This window comes from Felis catus, chromosome E3, assembly GCF_018350175.1.
Source record: "Felis catus isolate Fca126 chromosome E3, F.catus_Fca126_mat1.0, whole genome shotgun sequence".
Classification (NCBI taxonomy): domain Eukaryota; kingdom Metazoa; phylum Chordata; class Mammalia; order Carnivora; family Felidae; genus Felis; species Felis catus.
In genome coordinates this window covers 30,609,541-30,636,018 of record NC_058383.1, presented here as the reverse complement: position 1 = coordinate 30,636,018, position 26,478 = coordinate 30,609,541, and the positions used below count along the sequence as shown (strand labels likewise).

The 26,478-nt window shown below is 47.3% G+C and overlaps 1 protein-coding gene across 3 annotated transcripts in view; it reads right to left on the bottom strand.

The window, feature by feature from the left end:
- The window catches only part of CPPED1 (calcineurin like phosphoesterase domain containing 1), a 110,474-nt gene extending 88,704 nt beyond the window's left edge, over positions 1-21,770 (bottom strand). Inside the window, exons 1-2 of one of the 3 annotated variants that reach the window (XM_045047417.1) lie at positions 21,550-21,770; positions 2,966-3,184 (exon numbers count right to left, since the gene is read on the bottom strand). In XM_045047417.1, coding sequence (XP_044903352.1) covers positions 2,966-3,184; positions 21,550-21,619 — 289 coding nt within the window. In that variant the 5' untranslated portion in view covers positions 21,620-21,770. Of the gene's footprint in view, positions 1-2,965; positions 3,185-21,149; positions 21,400-21,549 lie in introns of those variants that run through there. The other 2 variants (XM_011290577.4, XM_019820939.3) reach the window with 2 other exon arrangements.
- Between the last annotated feature and the right edge of the window lie 4,708 nt (positions 21,771-26,478).

The window sequence follows — 26,478 nt, the reverse complement described above, 5'->3', positions numbered from 1 at the left end:
TGAGCAGAAGTCTGACGCTTAACCGACTGAGCCACTCAGATGCCCCATGATGAATATTTATAATGGAAGAAAAGTGCATTATGACTTTCATTAGAACAAGCATTATTCATAAAGTTCTTTTGCTCCAGTTTGAACTTAAAACTACTTGGCCCAAGATATTATTTATGGTAGAATTAAAAGTATGCTTTCTGATTTTATTTGCCTATTAATATATGCATCTGATAATTAACAATGTGCTAAGCAGTCAAAGCAAATAATTACTTTTCTAGTGTCTGCCCCTGCATATGAGCTAAATGAGGAGGAAGCTGCTAATTGCATATTAAAAAATGGTAACTAGCTTTAAAACGTTCTGCTTAATCTCCGACCACAATATTCAAAACTGTTACAGTCCCTCCACTGGCTCAGTTACAAGCATCCAAAACAGTCCAACTCTTCAGAACAGATACAAATTCTGCTCGGGTCACACTGCATATAAAATATGTGCTCAAAAGATTGCCAGTTCACGTTTACGAGGTCTTCTGACCAACGGGAAAAGTTGAGCATAAAAACCGTATCTTTTAATTTACTATGCTCAGTATATTTCATTGAAGCAGCAATGAGATTGCACGGAGAGCTTTTATTTTAAATCTTATTTTGAAATACGACTGAACACATTAATGTAATTCGGAACAAGTTGGTAAACATCTACGAAAACATGCTATATGATTCTAGTGAGTCCTGTAACATTTCTATTTGCAAAGAAAAGAAATCGCTGCACATAAAAACAGTAGATTTGGAATCTGACCTTCAACTGTCCAGGAAAAGCAGAACTTTGCTCACTGGATGGTCCAGAATGAGAGATCTAGCTGATGCTACAGTGCACACGGGCCAAATGATGCCAAAGCACCCAGCTAACAGCAAATCAGACCATCGGGAAGCAGCATTAATCTGGTCAACTGGCATATTACCCTGATTTTACCTTGTCAACCAAGACTCTGGGTCCTACTCTGATTTCTAACTCCTTTAGAGACTGGGGCATCCTGGGGTCACCAAGGGTGACCGAGTGTGAATGTGCTTCTGCTCCAAGCTGCTGAGATGTCCACCCCCTGCACCTGCCCCCATGTGGTGAAGCCCTACAAGGTCGAGGTTTTGAATGCTTATTGCACTGATGGGCTCAGAAACGGAGGCCCAGAGAAGGTAAGGGGACTGGTCCAAGTTTACCCAGCACATCAGTGGCAGGTGTGGAGCTGGCATCCACCCTAGTTCAGGTCCCTATCCACTGCCTTACTATCCTTCTTTCCCACCTTGCCGCCTCTGTATAAGCCCAATAGCAGGACAGGCTGATTCTCCGGGGATGACCGCCCTTGGGTTCCATCCAATGACATGGGCATGTCCACATTCATGATTTTGCATAAAATATGTGTAAACAGAGAATGAGGGGAGTTCTGAGGGTTCCTCCTGCTCATTACACTCACTGGACCTGGGGAGAGTGATTCCGGGCAGCCCTTTTTCCATCCTCACATCTTTACTTTGGGATTGTTCTCGATAGGCTGGCTGCTAGACAAGGGAAGCTTGAAAAATGAATGCAATCCAGCCTATTGTAGAGTGCCTCAGCTTGTAAAGGCACTGGAAATCACATCAGGACCCAGAGTCCTGGTTTACAAGATGGCATTAGCCAAAGCAAACGTGTGGCCACTGCAGTGTTTTCTGCAATGGTCTTCAAGCCACTGCTGCTCCAAAAGCAAAGACCGCTGTTCCACTAACAGTGGACGTGGGAGTGCACGCTACCTCTCTGATGGGCAGGTGGAGGTTCCACCTGCTTGTACTTGCTCACTGGACTTTATTCTTGCCTGGGAGAGAAGGTATCAGAAGAAGAAACAAAATGCAAGAGACTTCTAGAAGGCACCTGTTGTTTCTTACATTCGATCTCACTTTCCTTGTGCGGAACCATCCTGCTCTTCAGACCACACTGCTGCAATGGAAATGAGCCCACACCCTGGTTTCAAGGGGCCATAAGAGCAGGATGAAGGATGAGTGCCAGTCTGGGACTTTGATTGGACCACCAAGAATGAGGCATTTTCTTTCTCTTATGGTTTCTGGTAGGAGCTCCCAGGGACCACTACCTAGAGACAGCCTGCCTAAAAATGAAATCAACCCAGAGGAAAGCAGGGCTGAGCAACAGAAACCAAGTCCTGATCACAAACTCTAAGCTTCTAGATCTAGCCATGGATCCTCTACCTGAAGCCCAGAGAGGCCCCTGGACTTCACGGTCCCATAAAGGAACACACGTGTTTAAAAACATAGGGGCACTGCCGGGGTGGCTCAGTCGGTTAAGCCTCTGATTTCAGCCCAGGTCACGATCTCACAGTTTGTGGGTTCGAGTCCCATGTCGGGCTCTGTGTTGACAGCGTGGAGCCTGGAGCCTGCTTCGGATTCTGTGTCTCCCACTGTCTGTGTCCCTGTCCCACTTCTGCTTGCTCTCTCTCAAAAAAAAAAAAAAAAAAATTAAAACATAAAAAAAAGTTTTAATAAAAAATATAATAATAATAATAATAATAATCCAGTTTATGTTAGATTTCTGTCACTTGCAAATGAAAAAGCACTAACAAATACAGGAGAAATTAAAGTGTCAGAAGAGGAGAAACAAGAGAAGAAGGTTACATTTATGGATATGGTATCTGGAAGCAGTTCAAGTTTGTCCCCTGGAAATAAAGGTGACATGGGAATCTGTTCCATTTTTCATAGTAAGCTCAGATCATCAGAACTGTAGCTCTGCCTAATTACTGCGATCAATCTCGCCAAATTCTAAATATAAAATGAGCGTGCATTTTCTGATGTTCAAGGATACTCCCTCCAATAGCCATGGAGGGAAGGAGTGAGCCATTCCTGAATAAAGACGTCTCTTCAAGAGAAATCTGTTCCTCTGCCCAAATGCACTCAGGACCAGAGGAAGCAGAGGAGGCTCCAGGCCCCGTGCAAGTCTTACCTGGCATGGCGTGGATGAGGTCCCCGCAGAGAACAAAGAATCTGGGTCTGGGCTTCAACTTGTTGACGGCCTGAACAGCTTGCTCAGTTAGACGGATCTCCTGCCCCCACTCGTCACCGCCGCTGTCACAGTTCCCGGTGGACCAGGCCTTCATGAGCCCGAACTGTGGGTCTGCGCCTTGGATGAAGTAGAATGGGCCTTTCCATTCCCTTTCCTTTTCTTGTAAAAACAAAGGGGGCGGGGGAGGGAGAGGGAAGAAATATTATAAAATCTGTCAGGGAAAGCATCCAGGTTATCGTGCAAGTGGATACAATATTTTTCTTAAATTAAGTAGGTCATTTTAATAAGCTGCTGTTCAAACATACCATTTTCCTGTCATAGTCTAGAGGATTTTGATTTATACTAATTATGCCTGGGACCTGGTGATTCCCAAAGGCCAGGAAGAACCACGTGGGCGGCAACAGCCACCCAGCCAAGCTGTTTGTTTAAAACTAGCCGGCCAAGATGGAGCACAGAGGCACAACAGCATGCCGTACAGAGGATATTAACGTTCAATAATAGTTTTTTAATTAGAATTAAAAATACCAGAAATTGAAAGCTGCCAGAAGTATTATATTTAAATTACTAGGTGAAGTGCTTGCAAATCTTTTATGCCAGGCTTAACGGCACAATTTGCACTGTTTCGGGGGATGTGACAGAATTTTAATCATAAAACTTGGAGCTTGGAAGCTCTGGTGATCTGGCAGGAGATGCAGCGCCAGAAATGAAACCTCGAAATGAGTTAGTCAACGAGAAAAAAAGAAAAAAAAAATCGATGCTAACATTTCAAAGGCAGCACGATGCGGGCTCAAACGAGGTGTGAGGCTGGGGGGGGGGGGGTGGGGGGGAAGCAGGGAGAAAGGAAGGAAGAGGGGATTCTTCATGTTCTTGAAAAAGGGTGCTACGTCACCTGCACCAAAAGGATTAGGCTTGCCCTTCCTGCTGGTTCTGCTGATCCCAAGCTTCGTGGGCCACAGGTGCCCACCCTTTATCAGACCAAAGAACTGCACTGGGCACCTGGTTTTGCGGAGCAGGAAGGGCCATTAGCGGGCATGGAATCCCTGCGGGTGTCCAGTTCTTCTTTTTCCTGGTGACAGCACCCTTTCCACCCTTTCTTCGAACCAAACCTTACACGGTAGACCAGTGTTGAAAACCAGAGCTCCTGAGCCTGAGCTGGGTCCGAGCGCAGAGCAGCGTGAAGAGCCCCAATCTGCAGCCCCTGTTTTTTATCCTCTGAGGAGGCTGTGTCCCAGAGACGTGCCACAGCTTGCCTAAGGGCCACCAGCGATCCGTGGCAGGGACAAAACGACCCCACCACCTTCAGACTGTTTTCTTCTTTTTAACAAATTAGTGTATCTTGCATGTGAACTGAGTAAGTGGCATTTCCTGTGGAAGTCATGAAGATATTACAACTTCCAAAAAATTCCTTAGAGTCAGTTCACATCTGTGGGTTCGGCACATTCATTTATTCGGTAAGCATTCACCGAGAATCAACTGTTTGCCAGGCCCCACACACGGTGGCGACAATACACGTCTGGACCCAGACAGCCGAGCCCCCTGCTCTCCCGGGGCTCAGTCCGCACGGGGGTCAAAGACGACGGACAAAGAAGTGAGCAGGGAAGGGAGCCAGAATGCCAGGACTAGGAAGGTGGCGTGAGAAGCAATGGCTAATTCCAACTGGGCACACAGGGAAGGCCTCTCTCTAACGTGCCACATCCAGGCTGAGATCTCAGTGGCAAAGCGCCAGTCCAACCTTTCCCAATTCCGCAGCCACCCTCCAGCCCACCACACTGGCCTGCTGTCATCCTAGAGTAGACCTCCGGCGTTAGGCCACCCTTCCTCCTCAATTTCTTTACCAGAACTTAAAGACGCAAGCGTGCGAACTGCCCGCACTTACTTATAGAACAAACTGTGTGTGCAAAGTCACCCCACGAGTTCCGGACCTACAGCTCGGGTGGTTAACTGCTCGAGCAAGTCACAACCAACTTGAACTCCATCTGAACAAGGGCTGCATGAAGCCCTGGGGCATGCATCTCATTGCTAAGGATGGCTATCTGGCACTACAGCTGATGTGAACTTGTATTTATTGAGCCCTTACTACGTGCGGCAGAAAGACTCCAAGAAGGTCCCAAACATCCCTGCGTTGTGACAGTCACGTCCCTGTGCAATCCCCTCAACTGTGACTTTGTTCTAATAAGCAGAACACAGCGATGGGATGTCCCTTCAGGGATTAGGTGATATCAAGATAGGGAAACAATCTAAATGTACCTCAATGGACGGACGGATAAATAAAATGTGGTATATATGTACGATGTGCTATTGTTCAGTCTTAAAAAAGAAGGAAATCCTGCCACTTGAAATAATATGGATGGACCTAGAGGGCATTATGCTAGCTGATAGAAGTCAGCCAAAGAAAGACAAATACGGTCTGATCTCACTCATATGTGGCTTCTAATACAAACTCATAGAAGCAGAGAGTAGAATGGTGGACGCCTGGGGCTGAGGGTTAGGGGAAATGGGGGAGGTGATGGCCAAAGGGTACAAAGTTCTAGTTCGACAAGATAAAGAAGTCTTGTAGACTTACTGCACAGCATCATGCCCTCAGCTAATTATACTTAAAATTTGCTACAAAGGTAGAATCTATGTGAAGTACTCTTAGTATACACACAAGTAATGATAACAATAATAATAAAGGTAATAAAGTGGTTAAAGGTAATAAAAGGTAATAAAGGTAATAATAATAAAGGTAATGATAATAATAATAATAATAATAAAGATTATACAGGTTTGGGGAGGAGATGAGTATGTTTATGACCCTGATGGTAGTGATGGTTCCACAGATGTGTACTTATCCCCAAACTCTTGGGGAATGTTGTACACATTAAACATATACAGCTTTTTACAGGTCAACCATGCCTCAATAAAAATGGCTAAAAAGAGAGAGAGAGAGGGAGAGGGAGAGGGAGAGAGTGAGGGAGGGAGGGACAGAGAGAGGGAGGGAGAGACAGAGGGAGGGAGGCAGAGAGAGAAGGGGAGAGAGAGGGAGGGAGGGAGTAGGCTAGAAAAAGACCATGACTTCCATCTTGCTCATTCTCTCTCGCAGCCCTCCCCCTGCATGAAAAAGGCTGTCACACAGTGACTCGCCCTATGGAGAAGCCAACATAGTAAGGAACTGAGGCAACAGCCCATGGAGAACAGAGGCCCTCCATGCAACAACCCAAAGGACTGGAGTCCTGCGAATAAGCACGTGAGTGAACTGGGAAAAAGGGATTCTCCCTTAGTCGGGCCGTCAGATGAGACCACAGCCCCAGCTGACACCATGCGTGAATGCTGGGGGAGACGCTGCTGCAGAAGGATCCATTCGGCCGGGCAGTGCCCCGATTCCACATGGAAACTGTGAGAGGACAATGAAAATTTGTGGTTTCAAGCTGCCAAGTTTCAGGGACATCTGCTACAAAGTAGTAATAGATCCTGAGGGATCAGGCATTAAAGACACAGAGTCAGCAAGACTTCTCTTCAAGAGGTGAAGGCTGGGGTCATGAAAAAAAAAATGAGATTCCCATTTGTGTTTTAAAGTTAATTGTTAGCATCAATCATTTATTTTCCTTGAATAATAACCTTTTCACACTGAATGCTTTTAGCTACATTCCTGTTTCTGAGGCAGACTGCAGAGTTGTTTAAACTGGACAGATGAATCAGAACCAGATCAGGGAGGGGATCGTCACCCCAAGGCTGGTGCATAAACCAACATTCTGTAACCAACAGAATTTATACACAGTTTTCTACAGCAAGCGTCTTAACAAATATAGTTTCCTACAACAAAACAGTCATCATCTCGAAGGTCCTTGGAGATATTAGAACAAATCTTCCATTATTATTTGTTTACTTAGTAAAATCTTAGACTCTCAACTTTATGAGGACAAGGTACAAAATAAATAGATCTGACCTGAAATGACGACAGCTCACTATGTAACAAGGTATAAATTTATAACTCCCCCATCCCTCACCAGGGACAGATTTCTATTACGAATCTGAATGCTTAACAACACTTGCCTTAAAGGATGTGGCCAAAGTCTACAGTCACACCCAGGGGCGGGCACAGGTATCAGGTGACATCTACAAGAGCCAGGGAGAGCTTGCCGCACCATCCCCTGCGGGGCAGAGGTCTGGACCTGGCACAGTCCAGCTTCTCTCTTTAGACTCCCCGAAAACGCTGTTCTGGCAGTTCGAGCCACAGAAGGTCAGATGTACTGAAATGCCTGATAGCCCCCCCACGCCCCGAGAGGAGCACAAGTGCCGGAAGTGGAGGCTGAGGGAAGAGAGAGAAGGTGCATATGACAGGAGAGCTCCATGAAGCATGCCACACTGGGCGTGAAAGGCAGGGCTGGGCCTACACCTCAGCATCAGCACCTGTGAGCCTGCTGGAAAGACAGCCTCTGGAGCCCATCCCAGGCCTACTGCCTACTGAGGCAGAGTCTGCATTTTAACAAATCTCCACGTGATCTGTATGCAAGTCCAAGTTTGAGAAGCACTGACCTGTAACTAATAGGTTGAACTGCCTAAATGTGTTTGATCAGAAACAGGTGCAAAGTGATTTTTGTTTCCCTCTACTGAAATAATGGCTTGGGGGAATTATTATTGTTTTTGCATATTTTGCAATTCATTTTTAGGTCCCTGTCTGTGTCCAGCTCAGGTAATTTCCACAATCGATAGAAGAATGCAGTCAGGGACCCTAATTGGTGAGTATGATAAGGCCAAGGTCAAATTTTGAGTATTTGTAGAATGAATGCATTAAAGAATAAAGGAACTTGATTAAACTAAGACCTCATACTTGACCTAGGTGGTACCAAACAAGACTATAATCTTCAGAAACATCTGACACAACCTTCTAGTAATGTCTATAGGGTACTTACTGTCAATACATCATAAAACATGCATGTACTTAACTAAAACACCTGAATATAAATAAGAATGTCCACGGGGAACTGAATTTTTTCAATGTTAATTTGTGTAACAAATTCGAAAAGCTGGTGTAGAAGCTGATGCTATTGTAACAAATGAGCACAGATGTAGTAGTCTGAAACTACACATTCATTATCTCAGTTTCTGTGGGGTGGGGTTCTAAGGCGGGGCTTAGCTGGGTCCTCTGCTCAGGGTCTCTCACAAGCTGCGATTATAGTGTCAGCCAGCAGGGAGGTCTCATGGGGAGACTCACACGGGGCAGGATCTGCTTCCAAGTGCACTTATGGGGCTGTCGACTAGATTCCTTGCTGGCTGTGGACCAGAAGCTACCCTCGGTTCCCTGCCAGGTGGGCCTCTCCAAGCTGGCAGCTGGTAACATGGAAACTTGTTTCATCAAGCCAGCAAGGGAGAGGGTCTGCCAGCAAAGGAAGTTATGTAACCTGGTGATGGAAGCGATATTCCATCATTCTGCTGTGTTCTATTCATTATAATCAAGTTGCTAGGCCAGCCCACACTCAAGGACAGGGGATCACAGAGGCCACGAATACTAGCAGGTGGGGATCATTGGGACTATCTGAGAGTCTGTCTGCCACAGAGGGTGATACTGAACAAGGCCTAGCCTCACATGACCACACGTTTACATCTGACCCTCCTGCACTGAGCTGTGTGAGCCCATTTACTGGAGTCCATCCCCGGGAGGCTGAAGGCTTACCTTATAGAAGCCATCCTTTGCCCACTAAAGTACTGGAAATTTTCAGTGTGGGAAGGACTTGCAGAATTACCAACCCCCTCATTTAACCAACAGGGGATACTGAGGCCTGGCTAGGAGTCTCAGTCATGGTTCAAGTTCAAGACCACACGCTTAATGAGCAGCAGCTTCTATTATCCAGGATCTCAGTGCTGTGGGGCTGGCTTGGAGAGGACAGAGCCAAAAAGGAGATGGAATGTGTCCTGGGCTGCTGCAAGCTGTCCACCTCCATAAAGACATTTTTATCTCCAAAAAGTTTCCTTTGAATGGAACATCTTGGTAAATAAGAAAACCGTACACAGAGATGATGCTGGCAGGCTTTTCCCCAGTAGGCCGTGATGCTCACAGTTCCTGCCAGTAGCACAGGGCTGATTCAGGGTACAGGCTCGAGCCCGGAACATCCATCTTCTATGGGATGCTAATTGGTGATTTTCTCCAGAGATGACAAACCCCGGGTCTCTGGATGCGGTCTGGCTAGCACATGTGTTTTGTTTGGCCCACGTAGTAGTTATAAAATTTTGAATGTGTTGCCAACATTTTAAATTCATGAGTTTCCTATAGATACCTGTTTTTCTGGATTCTCTTGGGAAATGTGGCCAAAGCAGGCCCAAGTGGAGTATGCTGACTGGCTGGGCGGAGCAGCAGTTCCCATCAAAGGAGGTGTGTGCTCTGGAGTTCACCATGGGCCACACTCAGCCCACACTTGGCCTGTATCTAGGGTAACTCTTCCATTTTGCTTAGAGGTACGGATGAGGAGACTCAGCAAGGTCAAGGTTAGGTAACTTACTCAAGCTCTAACGAGGGCTGAGAGGCAGAACCGGGCCTATCGTGCCACAGAACCCTAACCGCGGGGCAGGTGGTCACACAGGTGAGATTATAGAGAAGACATGTAGCCAGAAGTGCCAAGGTCTGTCCAAACAATATGCCAGAAAAAAACAAGCTCTGAGTTACCATGATAAATAGGACCAGAGCCTAAACCAAATTAATTTTAAAATTTAGTTTTTAAAAATCTAAATTAATTTTTATTTTATATATACATATATTTTTAATGTTTACTTATTTTTGAGAGACAGAGAGAGCGCGCACAAGCAGGGAGGGGCAGAGAGAGAGGGAGAGAGAGAATCTGAAGCAGGCTCCAGGCTCTGAGCGGTCAGCACAGAGCTCAACGTGGGATTTGAACGCACAAACTGCGAGATCATGACCTGAGCTGAAGTCGGACACTTAACCGACTAAGCCGCCCAGGCGCCCCAAAAACATAAACTAATTTAAAAACACCTTCGTAAAGGAAAAATTGGCCTTAGGGAGAAATGTGCTTCAGCCGTTGTACACAGAGTATCAAGATTTGACCACTTCCATGGGGGTGCCTGGGTGGCTCAGTGGGTTAAGCGTCTGACTTCAGCTCAGTTCATGATCTCACGGCCCGTGAGTTCGAGCCCCGTGTCGCGCCCTGCAGCCTGTTTCAGATTCTGTGTCTCCCTCTCTCCCTGCCCCTCCCCTGCTCACGCTCTGTCTCTCTCTGTCTCAAAAATAAATAAAAACATTAAAAAAATTAAAAAAAAAAAGATTTGACCACTTCCTGATTTCTGCTAATTGATAGAGACTGTCACAGAAAACCGCCTTTCAACAGTGAGGAATAAAAAGACAGTGGATTTGGGTGGTATTAAACCATAGACAGTAGAAGCCAGGGACTCTTCTCTAAGCATTACTGGGTGCAAAGCAACTGCACACGTCGTAGAATCTTAAAGACCTTTAAAAACCCACACAATGCCTTAGCACTAATCCTTCCTCTGAGACTGTTTACACGCCGGTGTCCCACCAGAAAGGCACTCAGTCTGCAAATGCTCTTTGCAGTTGGCACTTTTAACATCGGCAACTAAATGTCGCCTTGGGTTTGTCTCTGCCAATACGTTTCCCTGTCCCTCATTTTTACTATACCTTTCAGGCATATTTGTCAGCTGTTAATGAAAGCTGACTTTTTAACATACACCAAGAATTAGAAACTGCATTGATCCGTTCACCATTGCCGGTTAATCAATGACTAACTGTAATAAATGCATCCCAAAAGCAAATGAATCACTATTTTCATCACCCTACCAGGAAAAGGCCTACACGAGGTGGTCGTGCCGTTAATTAATAACCCAACACTGTAACAATCTGTGCTCTCCTGAGGTGCTACACCTGTTACTTCACAGGCAACTTAATTTTCATCAAGTGAAGTCTCATTTTCTAAATCTCGTTTGCTTTTTGGGAGATCCTGGTTAAGAAGTCTGATGATTATGACACCACATCACTACACTCTAAGACTATTTAAAAGTCTGATGTCTGGGCTCCTGTTAACTTCTCGGACTCAGTATCATACACGAACTGGGCCCAGAGGGGCCACATTTCTCCATTTGACGAGAAAGCCATAGAACTCGCTAAAAGAGTGAGGAGAAAGTAGTAGGTCTGCTTTCCTGGATACGTCCAAGCTTCCGGCTCGTGCCATCAGCACCTTACAACACTCCCACAAGCAAATTCATCACCTTCCCTTCAAGACTGGCCTCTTACCCTGATGGCCCTGAGCTTGCCACCATGGTCCCCAGTCCACCTATCTAAAGATGAGACGGTCGGGTGTTACTGGGCCCTTGCAGCTGCCGGGTGGATGCACCCACATCTGCAACGCTCCTCAGCACGTCCTTGACCTCCGCGGCCCTAGCACCTTGGGTCAGGGTCCACCACTCCCCCCGGAGCCGCCAGGACAGCTCTACGCAGTGCTTCCCGCGCTGACTGCCACTGTGACTCTTCCTAAAACACAAACACTGATCACCAAGCTCCCTTGCTGAAGGGTCACTATGCTCCAACCCCCACGAGGAAAGGCCCACATTCGTGTTCCCTTCCCAGCATAGTGTCAGCATGTATCACTGGGTCGCTGGCATGTGAGGGGCACTCAGTAAACAAACATTCAGTGAAGGGATAAATGAAGAGGTCAATGGATCCTCGTGCATTCTGGCTCAGACACTTAGGCACTTTGGGTCACAGTGTGAGAGTCTCCCAGCTAAACTGCCCACTGCTCCCACTACACGGGTGGCTCTCACCCAGGGATGATTTTGATCCCCTGGGGGCATCTGGCACTCGGTGGAGGGAGGCCAGGGACGCTGCATGACATCCCACATTACATCAGTAGTCCAGACTTAAGGCCAACACGCAGACATCCAGAAACCCAACACCAAATATGCCACAGGGTCTCTCTCCCCCCACCCCCATCCCCGCTCCCGACAGACCCCCATCTGCTCCTCAAACACACGCCACGCTGCCCCTCCCTCCTGGGGCGATGCTCCCCTTCTACTAACCTTTCCAGCTAAGACTCCACTTCCCCTCCTGGCCCAGACCAAAGCCTACCTCCCTCCGCTGCAAAAGCAGGCACAGCTCTTCCGTCCCCCCCGCCTTCAGCAGGTTGTCCTAGTGCCCGCTACGTGACAGGGGCCACACGCGTCGCTGGACACTCAGCTGCGAGCAAAGCCGCAGGTCCCATTCCTTAAGACTAACTTACACAGTAGCGGGGAGGTGCGCGGTCACGGAGAAGAGTGACTGCTGGGTGGGAGGGCTGTGGCTGGATGAAGCAGTGAGGCCACATGACAGCTGAGGTGTGAATGACGACCAGAGCCAGATGCAGGGTAGCTGTAGGCACACACCCCAGGCAAGGACAGGCCCTGACACCAGGGGCAGATGTGAACGGAGGGCAGGGGACCGATCACACCAAGACATGTGGGCATGGGCAAAGGCGTAAAGCCTAGGTGCCACTCGGGCCTCCACCTCCCAAAGCCCTCACCTGGTGCCAGCATAGCCTAGACTCGGAGGCCCGTGTGCCAGGCTCAAACCTCATTTCCACCCTCTACCACCCATGTCGCACGATGCAAGTTCTTAACCTCTCGGGGCCTTGGTTTCCTCACCTGTAAAGTAAGAATATCACTCCTACCTCAAAAGGGCTGTTGTGAAGAATTAGGGCGTTAATACATGTAAAGCATTTGCGCCAGGCACACAGTAAGCAGTCAGCGATGAGCTTGTGTTACCACGACTGTTATTCTTGGTAACTCCTACCCTTGTCTTAGTGGAGACAAAACCAACAAAATCCTACCCATCTCTTTACCCCCCACAGCACATAGTGGGGCACAGAAAATATCTGATGATACAGATACACACACACACACACACACACACACACACAATTACATGCTTTGGTCTTAACAACCTGTCCTCCACATACTGGAGATACTGCTTTGGTTATAAAACAGCAAAGATGGGCAGCTTTACAGCTGTCTGGAGGCTTTCTGGCTAAAGAGCAAATGCCAACGAAATGCAATTTTTACAGTTTCTCATGGTAGCCATCTGCACAGTGAATCACAACCTAAATGTCTTCAGCAACACCCCTCATCTTCTCTGAGGATTAATCTTATTTCAGCGGTTACAAATAACAACAACAACAACAACAACAACACAATAGGAGAAAAGCAATCTTTACCACCTCGGGACTCTTTCGGGCTTAACAACCCAAATGTCCCAACTGGAAGCCTGCCAGGACTTACACCCCATTTAATAGCGTCATCCATCAGTGGTTGTCCGGGGCTGGAGTGGGGGGTAGGGTGAGAGCTAAGGGGTGTGGGGTTTCTTTCTGGGGTGATAAAAATATTCCAAAATCGACTGTGGCGATGGTTACGCAACTCTTTTGAACAGACTAAGAGCCATTGGGTTGTACACTGTAGAAGGGTGAACCGTATGGTATGCGAAGCTATTAAAAATAATGGTGCCCTTCGGGGCTCCCTCTTCCCCCAAATAATTAACTGTGACAGCCACATCCTCAGAGTCTCCATATGACTTTTCCTAAGCAGCAAGGTGAATTTATCCAACCTCTCTTTTCTTTGCCTAAATGCATTCAAAGGTACTTTGTGAGACACACAAAAGCTTCTGAGTCATAGCTTGGCTGCCACATTTGCCATTTGGGGATAAAGGACCTGGCAAAATCTTTATCTGCAACCCTTCAGAGAAGTAAAAAGGCAGACAGGCCAGGACTCCTTGGCCAGGTGGCTTTCGGCACCACTGTCTTTGGCCGATGCTGTTCTGGCCAACGGCTAAAGGGGGGAAAGGCATTTCCCGAACCTCCCCTCTTTTCCAAAGCAGAACCCCATTTGGGGTTTGCCTTTTGGGGGTGGGTGTTTGCTAGGACTTGCTTCCTACCATCACCCATGTTCCCCTGCCAAGCAGGCAGGTGGCCGCTGGCCCGGGTGGTGCTTCGGGGAGAAGGGGCAGAAGGCGCTGTCTCTGGGCCGAAGCGCCCTGCAGGCACAAGGCTGGGCAAACAGAGGCTCTGGATGCAGAAGGCGAGCCTTCCTCAGGGCAGACGCAGCCCCGAGAGGGCGCCCAGCCGGTAACAAGAACCTCCTTTAACAGACACTTGTGAGCAGTGCACAAACCTCAGGGCCACGTAGGGTGGTTTGCAAGGGATCCTCTTGATTTGGTTCTTTGGTAAAAGAACCATGTATCCTCCAGGATACGTGCTGGAAGCAATGGGTTAGGCAGACACAGGAACGTGATCAAAGGGATAGTGTATTCGTTCATATTTACTCATTTATTTATATAACGAATGGTCAATGAGTGGCCACCACTCCTAACACTATCCTAGGTCTGGGCCTCCTGCCCTCCAGGAATTTATCGTCTAGAGGCATGAAAAGACATGAAAGTCACAGGAATAAATACACAACTGTTAAGTTGTAATAAGTGTGGTAAAGGAAAAGAATGAGGGAAGGGGAGTAACAGGGCCCTAACTGAAAATGGTAGGATCAGCACGGGTTTCTTTTAAAACGGTACCTGAAGAGGGGCACCTGGGTGGCTCAGTCAGTTGAGCGTCCGACTTTGGCTCAGGTCATGGTCTCACAGTTCATGAGTTCGAGCCCCACGTTGGGTCCTGGGCTGGCAGCTCAGAGCCTGAAGCCTGCTTCCAATTCTGTGTCTCCCTCTCTCCCTGCCCCTCACCGACTCATGCTCTGTCTCTCTTTCTCTCTCTCAAAAATAAACATTAAAAAAAACAAAAAATGGCACATGACGAACAAGAGGCCAGAGAGAGAGGAAGAGAGGGACAGGGAAAAGTCATGTCAAGGGATGATGGGCCCAATTTTCTTTTCACAGCGATGGCTCTGAATGCTTTACGGGGAATGGACTGTTGGGGCACGAGGGGAGGCAGAAGGCTGCTGGAGGCGTCCAGGGAGAGATGTGGGTAGCTGGGGGTCATGGAGCTGGGAAGGGAACGGATGAACAAAACCAAGGTGAGCTCTGCAGGTTGCAGGGCAGGGCTGTGAAGAGAAGGGGAGGAGGAGAGGTCAGCAATGACGCCTAGGCTTCTGACCGCACAGGACTTGGGGGAAGACTGGAGAAGGAGCAGACTGGGCAGGAGACGGAAAGTTGTGGCCTATTCTAGTATGTTCTGGGGGCGAAGCCAAAGGGCCAGCAGCCAGAAGGGCTGTGTTCCCTTCTCGGACCTCCCAACTCCTAGTTTAGGACCTGAAATCACCAAAGTGTCTCAGCGCCCGCCCTCATGTAAATGAAGCCAAGGCACATATCATCACAGCTGCATCTTAGACAGTTCTGGCCAACACTCTGCCTTCGTTTTACAAACGAGAACCTACAACATTAGTGTGACTAGGTTTATGTTGTTGTTGTTGTTCTTGTTCTTTTAAACAAGAATACTCAGAGGCTTTGGGCATTCTTTCACTCAACTGGTATTTCCTGATTGGCTGGCTGCATATCCGACCGGGTTCTAAGAGCAGCTAATAGCAGTTCTCGGGCTCCTGGAGCCTCCGGATGCCAGGACCCCATGCTATTGCCTGTAACTAATTGCAGGGTTTGGCAAAGTTAAAAATCATATGCTTCACAAATATAAAAAGCTGCCAGTTAGTCCTCTCTGGGAAACAGACGCTCTCTTAACAAACCTCCAGATTTACCAACACTCTGCATGCCCTCTGCAAAGGCGTGGACTGTCAACCAATGTCCCTGAAGAAGCCGGCTCCATGTGTCCATCAGGCGCTTGTCCCCAAACCCGTTCATGCTAATGCTTATTTTTAAGTCACTTAATTAATTTTTTTTTCAACGTTTATTTATTTTTGGGACAGAGAGAGACAGAGCATGAATGGGGGAGGGGCAGAGAGAGAGGGAGACACAGAATCGGAAACAGGCTCCAGGCTCTGAGCCATCAGCCCAGAGCCCGACGCGGGGCTCGAACTCATGGACCGCGAGATCGTGACCTGGCTGAAGTCGGACGCTTAACCGACTGCGCCACCCAGGTGCCCCTAAGTCACTTAATTAAACATGTAAACCAGAGAAGTTTGAATCGTAAAAAGGGTTGTTTCTAATAAAGCTAAGATAGATGCTTTGGGAAGACTCAGTAAAAGGCAAGCTGGTGAAAATAAAGCACTATTCAATTAGGTGTTGCGCAGAGAAGTCTAAAAGATTAGAGGGAAAATAAAGTATAAACCCAGAAGAATTCTTCACTCAGAGTGCTTTCTTTCCAAGTGATTTTTAACTGACTACTCCACTGGAAAAAACCCAAACTGGAAAAGATTCATTAAGGGTGTTGTTTATGCAAGAAAGGCTCCATGGCAGGCCCATCTGTAAACCCATACTCCAAGACAAGTCCTTGGCCCGACCTCAAAAGAATGGTAAATGGATGTACATTTATAGTTTACATTAAAAGGAAACGTTAAAAGAATGTATAATTTTTTTAATTCCCCTGTTTAGCCATTTTTTTCTATTCATGGACCAATTATGAGGTTTCTACTGTAGTAAGAAAAAAATAAAAGGAAATTTTCTAATAATTAGACACTTCCCCACACCATACATAAAAATTAATTCAGTATGAACCCAGACATCAATGTACAAGCTTTAACTAGAATACTCTTAGAGAAAATACAGAAGTAAATCTTCATGATTTGGGGTTAGGCAAAGGTTTCTTAGATAGGACATCAAAAACACAAGTGATAACAAAAGAGTTGATGATTTGGACTTCATCAAAATTAAAAATTCTGGTGCTGCACAGGATATCATAAAGCAAGTGAAAGGAGAATCCACAGAATGGGAGAAAATATTTACAAATCACGGACTGGGTAAGGGATCTGTATTCAGTATATATAAAGAACACTTACAACTCAATAAAAACACAACGCAACTAAAACTGGGCCAAAGGGCGGGATGGGGGGCGTGGGAAATAGGGCAAAGGATCTGAAAAGATATTTCTTCAAAGAAAGACTGTGGCCAGTCAGCATGTGAAATGTTCAACATCATTAGCCATTAGGAAAATGCAAACCAACATCACAATGAAATACCAATTCATACCCATATGGTTGGTTACAATCAAAAACACAGATGATGACAAGTGTTGGCAAGGATATGGAGAATATGAACCCATATACCTTAGCAGTGGCAATGCAAAATGGTGCAGGTGCTTTGTATAACAGTTTGGAAGTTCCTCAAAATGTCAAACATAGTTACTTATATGACCCAGCAATTCCAATCTTCAGTATCTACCCAACAGAAATGAAATCTATGTCCATACAAAGCTTTGTTTGTGGATGTTCATATCAGCTATATTTATAACAGCCAGCGGCCAAAGTGGGGAATGTCAGTCAGTGTCCAAATGCTCATCAATGGGTGAATGGATAAACATGATGTGGTTTCTCCATACAACGGAATACCATTCAGTAAAAAGGAACAAAGTATTGATACTCTTGAAAAAATTATGCTAAGGGAAAGAAGCCAGTCACAAAAGACCACAGATTTTATGATGCCATTTATATGAAATGTCCAGAGAAGGCAAAGCGATGGAGGTAAATTAGTAGTTTCCGGTGCACCAAGTGGAAACAGGAAAAGACTGCAAACGGGCAAAAAGTTTTTTTGGGGGAGATACTAAACTCCTGACACCATACCACTCTACAGATTTATTAAGAACCGCTGAACTGTGAACTTAAAATGAGCGAATGTTATGGTACCTCAATAAAGTTATTACAAAAAATAGGAAGGCACTCAAAAATAAAAGTTCATTTATCTCTTGGAAGTGTTATGGTGTGAACATTTTATAAACTAATTTTGACTGATGATAATATCGAGGAGGGGATAATCAAAATTCTTCTTTTGGTCACAGGAGTCCTTCTCAAATAAGAGATAACTGGTTCGGCCTAACTGTATGGCATCGTTAAAAGCATTTATTTCAGGTTCTTCATTGATGTTAGAATTTTTCAAACCACAACATTTTCAGCCCCGTTGAGACCTGGATAAACATGTTGTCCAGAGAGGAGTTCTTAGGTGAGATCTGCAAGGCATGGGGCACATTATTTTTTGGGAGATTCCATTTATTTTCTGCCCCGTGAGAAAGGGAGTGAGAAATATTCAGGATTCGTGAATACGGTCGGCTCCTCTGAAACAGCTACAAGTGTAAAATATGTAGGGACATGATCTTTCTAAGAAAACCACCAAACAGCCCTATTCTCTAAGAGGGAACATATTGTGGTGGTAAAATGAACTGGGGAAAAAAAGAAAAAAACACTTTAGGACCTGAAAACAAATAGATATAGGTAATTTGTAAACCCATTTTATCTTGACAGTTCTCACTTTTAGAATTTTTTTCAACACAGATGTCGTAAATTTCTCAGAAAAACAATTATTTGCTAGGAGATAGTAGTCTTAATTAGGATGTGTCAAGGAAATATAATTATCAATTTGCCTAATTAAAATGAATATGTGAACATGCCTGAGGAATGTGAACCTTCTGCAACGAGACATGTACAATTTACTTTTTACAAACATCTGTCGATGGAGCCTAGCAGATCACGTTAACAGGGACGGGATGACTGAAGCCAGGCTTCACAGACAACACTGGAAGAAGTGCACACGAATGCTGCCACTCACAGAAACCACCAGGGGGGAAATGGTCTTAAGGTGCTTACCACAGACGTCATGTTCGTCTGTGGTTCGTCTGTGGTTCCCCCTGATTCTTCTCTTGAATCCTAAACCCCAATGTGATGATACGCGGAGGTGGGGAGCCACAGGTCACCTTAGGGAGCCAGGAGGTCACCGCGATGAGATGAATGCCTTCTGAAAGAGACCCCGGAGTGCTCCTTCCCCACTTCCACCATGTGAGGGCACAAGAAGACGGTCTAGGAACTGGGTGGTTGGCCCCCACACTCGGATTCTGATCTCTGGACTTCCAGCCTCCAGAACCGTGGGGAGTAAGTGTCTGTTGCTGACCAGCCGCCTAGTCTACGGGCTTTGTGATGACAGCCTGAATGGACTCAGCCGGCACTCTTTCGCTTACCTGCCAGGTTCCACTAGAGAAATAAACTGTTTAGCTAATGCTGGAGGGGACTTCGAGGAGCGAGTATGAGGCTGATCAGGGCTGCGATTTCAGGCAGCGTGGCTCGAGTCAACCAAACTTCTTTCACAGGGAGGGTATATTTTGGCAAGAGACCGGGAAAAGCCAGTTCCTTCCCTTTCTCCTCCCAGCCTGCCTCTGGAGCAACCCTACCAGCTTGAGGCTCTATATTCCCACAGAGTCTGGAATGGCACGGGACCCACGAAAAGCATCTCTCGAAGTTGCCAGCAATGCTAGCAGGAAATGAGGACTTGAGGAAAACTCAGTAAAAGCAATGGAGGCACTTTGGGGGTGGACTAGGGGTCCAGCACCCAGTGAAGTGAACCCAGAAGACTGGGCGTTCCAAGCCCAACCCTCCAAGGCCAGGCCTCTGAAAGCCCTGCGCTAAATGGCCCACACTGAGCATGCCCACTGGTGCTAAGGGAAGCCCAGGGTCATTCTCCTTCTTCCTACCTCAGCAAGGTAAGTATCCCGTCATTTTCTCTTCTAAGGCTTTCTCTCCCCACCTCCCCATTCTTGTCCAGCTCAACGAGTCTCTTGTTCTCCGTACCCCCTATGGCAACACCAGTGGGTCAGTCAGCTTTGACATCTGAGTATCCCCAAAATCTCCGTCAGAAATCCACCCCCATCACATGCACCTCCAGCTACCACAATAAATCCAAAGTGAGCAACGTGGTGCTACGGAAATGCTGCTGCGAGACGAGTTCTTGGGCTCCAGCTTGCAATCAGATTGCGCCCCAAGTTCCTCACAAACACAAATTGTTTCCAGACCCTTCTTTCCAAAATGGAAATCTGATCACGCGTCCTTGTTTCCTCACACATGCAGCTGAAACCTCGTTGACGCGCTGTTAGGTAAAGACAAAACTCCTCAATTACTCACCACCCATCCTCCAGCCTCACGGACCACCACATCCCCACCCCCATCCTTCCCTTTCCCCACCGGGCCAAGCCACAAACTTTCACACTTGTTCGACCCGTGATACACAGCGGTCTTTTCCTCCCTTTGTGGCCCTGCCATCCGTACTCCTCCTTCTGCAGAGAGCACACCCCTGCCTCAGGGAAGACACTCCACAAATGCCCAGCAGCAGAATGGATAAAATAGGCAATAAATCCATTGGAATACTGCCCAGGAAGAAAACGAGTGAACTGGAGCTACTTCTATGAAAACAGATAAATCTCAAAACCCTCAAGCTGGGCGGAAAAAGGTATATTAAAATATTTAGAGAATGGGCACTATAGCAGATTGTATTTTCCCCAAATCCACCAAACTTCTATCTCTGGCCCCACCCACCCTTCCAGAACCTTGCCACTCCCCACCAAGAGCTGCAAGGAAAGAAAAGAACAAGGTCTTAGGACAGAGAACTTCAGCAGGAACCTACTTTACGTAGGGTGGCCAGGGGAAAAAATCTGACTAGAGGAAGTGACTGAATTTTAAAACAGGGTCTGAAGGCTGAGAACAGACCAGGCCCAGCGGCCTGGCTATTCATCAGCTATGGGAGCGGAGGACAGAAAGGCCTTCAAGAAGACGAGTGAGGCAGGAGAAGCCGGCAAAAGGCCACACGACAAGCACGAATCAAGGCAGGGGAGCACAGGCTAGATCATGCAGGGCATCTGGGGTGACGTCCCCAGGGTTACAAAACTGGTGAGCGCTGTGGGAGGGATTCTTGACTGCGGGGCCGCAAAAAGCCAGAGAGGACCAAGACACCAGGAACAAACCTCCCCCTTGCCTTATGCCTCCAGGGCTCACATTCACTTAGCACCTAGGCTGTGTCGGGCACTGAGTTATAAAAATACTTTCAACTTGTTAACGCTTCCCCATAAAGTTTGTTTTTCGTAATCCATTTTTACAACGAGAGTGATTATCTAAATCCAAACTCCAAGCACTTAATTTGACACGTCGCCGGGCTGCACTCCCGCTTTGCGATGGGCGGGCGCTATACACAATCTGGTGGATGACGCCTATTGCAGGAAGAAACCGGGATCGTGGAGTATAAAATGCACCGTGGCGAACCACCACAATGAAAATAACCGCATCTGACACGCACCGGGCGCCTATGAGCGCCACGCGCAAGATCATGGTTACGATTCCCGGCTTGCAGGTGGGGAAACTGAGGCCAAGGCTTGCGGAGTAACGTGGGCGAGGCAGGACTGAAACCCCCCGCTCCTGCGAAGCACGCTTTGCCGCTTTACTCCATCTGCTCCTCTCTCAGGGAAGTCAGGTCAAGGCCAGCGGAGGCCCCAGCGCCCGGACACCCGTCTCTCAACAGCGCCCCTCGAAGCCCCGAGGGCGGGCGGTGAGGCCGCTACTGCGGTTCCCCAGCCCCCGGGTGCAGCCCCCGAAGCGGTCCGGCTGGAGGCGCGCGCGCGCCCAAACCGACGGTTCCCCAGACGCAAGGTTCCGCAGCCTTGAAGTCATCCCCTCCCCGGGCGAAAGGCCGGCAGTACCTGAGGGAAACGCGTCCAGGGTCCTGCCCCGGGCTCTGCGGAAAACACCCCCCGCCTCCGCAGCCGACATGGCGAGCGAGTTTCCGGCTTCCCCTGAGTACCCAGGGTGGGAGGCAGCGGCACGGCACGGCACGGCACAGCCCAACCACCGGGCCCGTGGTGCCCCGCTGGGGGCGGCGCCCTTTGCTCAGTGCGGGGCAGGAGGGCGGTTGCGCGGGGCTCCGCCGCTCGGGGCGCCGCTAGTGCTGCCTGAGCGGGGCGGAAGCGTGAGCGGCCCCTCTGGGATCGACTGGGGCGCCTGGCGAGTGGGGGCGCCTAGACTGAGGCCTGCGTGCATGCGCAGAGGGGGTGCTCCTGGGCTCTGGCAGGAGGCAGTGGGGCGGGGAGTGGGAGAGGGGAAGGGGTCCTTCCTTTGTCTAAACATTGCTCGGTTTCGCAAATGAAAGTACAGGGCGTCCAGTTAGTTGGGATTTCAGGCAAACAACGAATGATTGTTCAGTATAAGTATATCCCATGCAATATTTGGGAGATACTTACACTCACATTTTTTCGTGGTTTATCTGAAATTCCAGTTATCTGTGCTCCTGTATTTTATCCCGCAACCCTAGCTTGAGGCCGGAGGAGGTGGGCCCCGTTTCAGGACAGTCCTTCAAGCCACCAACTGTGATCTAGGACACCTGATCATGAGACATTCCAGGTTCCATGTCGTCTTCACTATCATCCTGTGAATGTCATCATCGCTTATTTAATCTGAGCACCAGCGCCAGGAGATGGTGCCGCCTTTAGCTGCGCTTGTTGGAAGGGGAAACTGATGCTCAGAGAAGTGGAACAGTTTGCACAAGGTGACACATCTGGAAAAGTAGTGGAGCTGCCTCCGATTCAAAATAGGATCCGTCCAGCAAAAGCAAAAAAAAAAACAAAAAACAAACAAACAAACAAACAAAAAGAAAAGGCCTTTGCACTAAATACTTTAAGCCAGTGTTTGTGGAAGTTGCTGTAAACACATTCCAGGAGAATTTCCACCTACTGAATCCAAATCTCTAAGAGAAGGGTTTTTAACTCCCTGACAGTGTGGAGAACAAAGGCAAAAGAAATGGAGAAAAAACTTAAATCTCCCTGCAACTTGCAGCCCACTGACAAGTCCTTGGGACAGGCAGAGCGACCTTCTTTTATCTCTACCCGCGCCCCATCCCCCGCAAGCTATATGTTAGCAATCATCCTCCAAGCATATGACCCACTGACATACGTGTGAAGGGTCTCATGACTAAGGTTTCACTAGACAGTAGTAAATGACCTTATCTTAACAGCAGCTAGCCACTCAACGTCCTGGAAGCCTTTCTGCCAAATTACTTAGAGACTTAGGCTATCCCTAAACCCCTCCCAACTTGAAAGTATATTAACAGTCACCCCTCACAACCCCAGTGCAGCTCTTTCTGCCCATGAGTCCTGGCCCAGTGCTTTAATAAAACCTCCTTTTTTGCACCAAAGCTTTGTCTCAAGAATTCTTTATTGACTGTTCACTCCTGGACCCCAACATATCATATCACCTAAGGAGTTCTTTTCATCTGCCAAGTTTGGGAAATTCTCTTAACTATCTGCCTACATCGGAAGCACCCTTTGGGTCACAAAACTGACCGGGACAACTTTTCCTCCAATCTCGGACAAAAGTTTTAATAGCAAATGGTAAGTACTCGATGTATGTTAGGCATTATCATAATCATTATTATTAATCGCCATGTCCCTACTGCCTGCATACAGTCTGGCCCAGCGGAGGATTTTCAGGAAGCATGCAAGAGGTTATGACTAGATGCAAATTAAAAGTCCCAATGGTGGCCTCAAGGCCCTGCAAGTTCCAGCCCTTGCCTACCCCTCATCCACTAAGGGTCCTGTTTCAGTTCCTTACACATGCAAAACCAGTTCCTTTTTTGGCACATGCAATTCCTTCCGCTTAGAAGGCATGTGTCCATTTAAACATCAAGGCCTCTGCTTAAATCACACTTCCAAGAAGAAGCCTTACCCCCACGCATGCACACACTCTTCCTATCTAAACCAGGTCTCTCTCGTTCTTTTTAGTACCTTCCGTTATTTTCTCTCCTAGCCCTTGTCATAGTGGGTGCTATCACCACGCGTGGTCATTATTTGCCAATGTAATGTTTTGTTTCAGGTGTAATTATTTGTTCCCTGACGTCTTCCCCAGCTCGACTGTTAAGGTCCACCAGGGTGGCTACCTTGACAGTCTAGCTCACCAAGCGGGGGTGTTCTTGAGGCATAGACACTCTGATGGTGGCTGCATGAATAAATGGATTATAAATATCTTGGCAACATAACCCTGACTTGAACCTGGGCAGTGGTTGGGCGTAGCTCTGTTGGTAGTGATGAGTGACCTCAGAACTACATCGTCACGCCAGATAAGGGTAATGGCTACAACTAGGGTCACCAGGGTGGCTCAGTGGGTTAAGCATCTGACTTCAGCTCAAGTCATGATCTCATGGTCTGTGAGTTCGAGCCCCGCGTCAGGCCCTGTGCTGACAGCGTGGAGTCTGGAAGCTGCTTTTGATTCCATGTCTTCCTCTCTCTCTGCTCCTCCCCTGCTCGTGCTCTGTCTCTCAAAAATAAATAAACATTAAAAAAAAAAAAAGAATAATGGTTACAACTAAACCTGCCCACCGTTGAGTCCCAGTAGCCTCTTAGCTCATTGCCTGTCCAGTCCTCTCCTAATCACTATACAGGTGAGGGGTTCTACTCTCTTCTGACCATGCTCCTCCAGCTCATACCCTCCTCTGTTCAGCTGTCTGCCTGGCAGGTGAGAGGAGGCAGAGAGGCAGCAAGAGAAGAGCATATTCCTGAGCAGCAGGACTTATTCTGCTGGACCTGTCCAGTCCACTTCCTGGCTCTGCAACCTTGAGCAAGTCATGTAATGCTTCTGAGCTTCAGCATCTGCATTTAAAATTATAATCATAGCACCAACCTCATATGCATTTGTGAGAAGTCAATGCAGCTCTGGGCAGTTTCTGGAACATACTAGGTGCTTCATACATTCTTTTTCTGAGTCGATATTGTTATTGTTGTTGTTAGACTACCCTTCAACTCATTCTGTTCTAGTCAAAATTCTCTTTCAGGACTGGGCATTCAGGAGTCACCTCTTATATCAGTCAGGTGCCATGTCTTAGCAAATAACCAAAAGTCAGTTCAAATTGGCTTAATCAGAAAAGAAATCCACTGGCATATATAAATAAAAACCCTACAGCAGCTTCAGATGAGGTTTGATCAAGCTGCTCATATGCTGTTATAAGAATCCAACTTCTCTCCACTTACCCTCTCTGCCTTTTGTAATTTTGGCTTTATCTGCAGTCCCCATGCAGAGAACTCTTTCCCATCCCTTGAAAGTTCCAGGCTCCCCCTTCACAGGAGCATAATGGTTACAACAGTTCCAGACCACACTCTCATGAGACACATGTAGGGAGAAGAAAAATCTCTTTTTCTCAGAAGCCCCCAGGAAACATCCCTTTGCATCGCTGCAGTGCCGGTGGGAATATGTATTCCTTTCTGAAAGTCAGAAGATAAATGGCAGGTTTAGAATGACTGAAGGCATAAGGGCCATCCTTATGGAGAAGGAGTCGTATCAATGTCACTCAAACCACCTGCCTAAGAGCATAATTCTCTTCAGATGAGATCTGGACACACCTATTGCCCTGATAAAGGTGGAGTGGCTAATTGTTTTTAAGCGCCAGCAGAGAATGCACTGGACTCCCCAGGCACAAGTGAGGGGTGGGAGTGAGGGGAGGGAGAGCATATCAGCTAGTGACTACCATGCCTCCTTCCCACCCTTTAAAAACTGCTCCATCATAGCCTCCCTCCATGAAGTAAGGAGAACAATTTGCCTTAACACTCAAAGGCCCGAGGCTGCTGAGCTTTTATAGTTCTTCCATCCACTTTTTAAAGATCCTCAGTCTCCTCCTCACTGTCAGGCTGTGAGCTGTCACTTCTCACTGTTTCTGGAATCTGCCGGTAGCCAAGTCCTCACTCTACCTCCTTCTCTTGTCTGCCCAGGTGTGCGAATCCAGATGACAAAGGTTGTTAGGATTCAGAGCCGGACTGGTTTACAGATTTGAGCCGGTAGGCTTGCATCAGAACTCAGTGCCTCATTTAGAGAAAAGTGCTCGGGCTTGACCTTAATGGATGTAGTCATTCCTGGTTGGACTGTGTGACAGTGTTATGTCACATTGGCTGGCCCCCAAACCTTATTCTGTACGGTTGGGTTTTTTTTTGTTTGTTTGTTGTTTTTTGTTTTTTTTTTTTTTTACTCTTCTTTAGGTAAGATTTACATTTAAATCAGTGGACTTTGAGGAATGCACGTTGGGCTCCATAATGTGGGTGGGCCTTGTCTAATCAGTTGAAGATCTGAATAGAACAAATGAATGATTCCTCAAGCATGAAGGTAGTCAGCTAGCAGATGGCCTTTGGATTTCAACTGTGGCATGGCTCTTCCTGGCTCTCCAGCTTGCCGGCTCACCTTGCAGATTTTGGCCTCCATAACTGTGTGAGCCAATTCCTTAAAATAAATCTCTTTCTATATATCCACACATCTTTGCTTCTGTTCCTCCAGAGAACCCTGACTCACACAGCTTGTCAGAGGCCTTTTTTGGAAGTGTTGAAGTCCCAGAGTGAGGCTTTAATTCAGGTTGGTATCATCATCCTAGAAGGAAGGATACTATCCTGATGCACCATTTTTGATACATGGAAACCTGAGACACAATATAATGACTCAGCAACGTGGGCGTCAGATGCCTCTCACCTTTACCCACTCCTGACCCTTCAGCTGGGACTCAGGAATGATGGACCAGGGATGGGGTCAAGGAAAAGGGCAGTCCAGGGGGGATGTCAGTTTTTTACATTTGATTGTCTTTTAAGAACTGAAAATAAGTAACT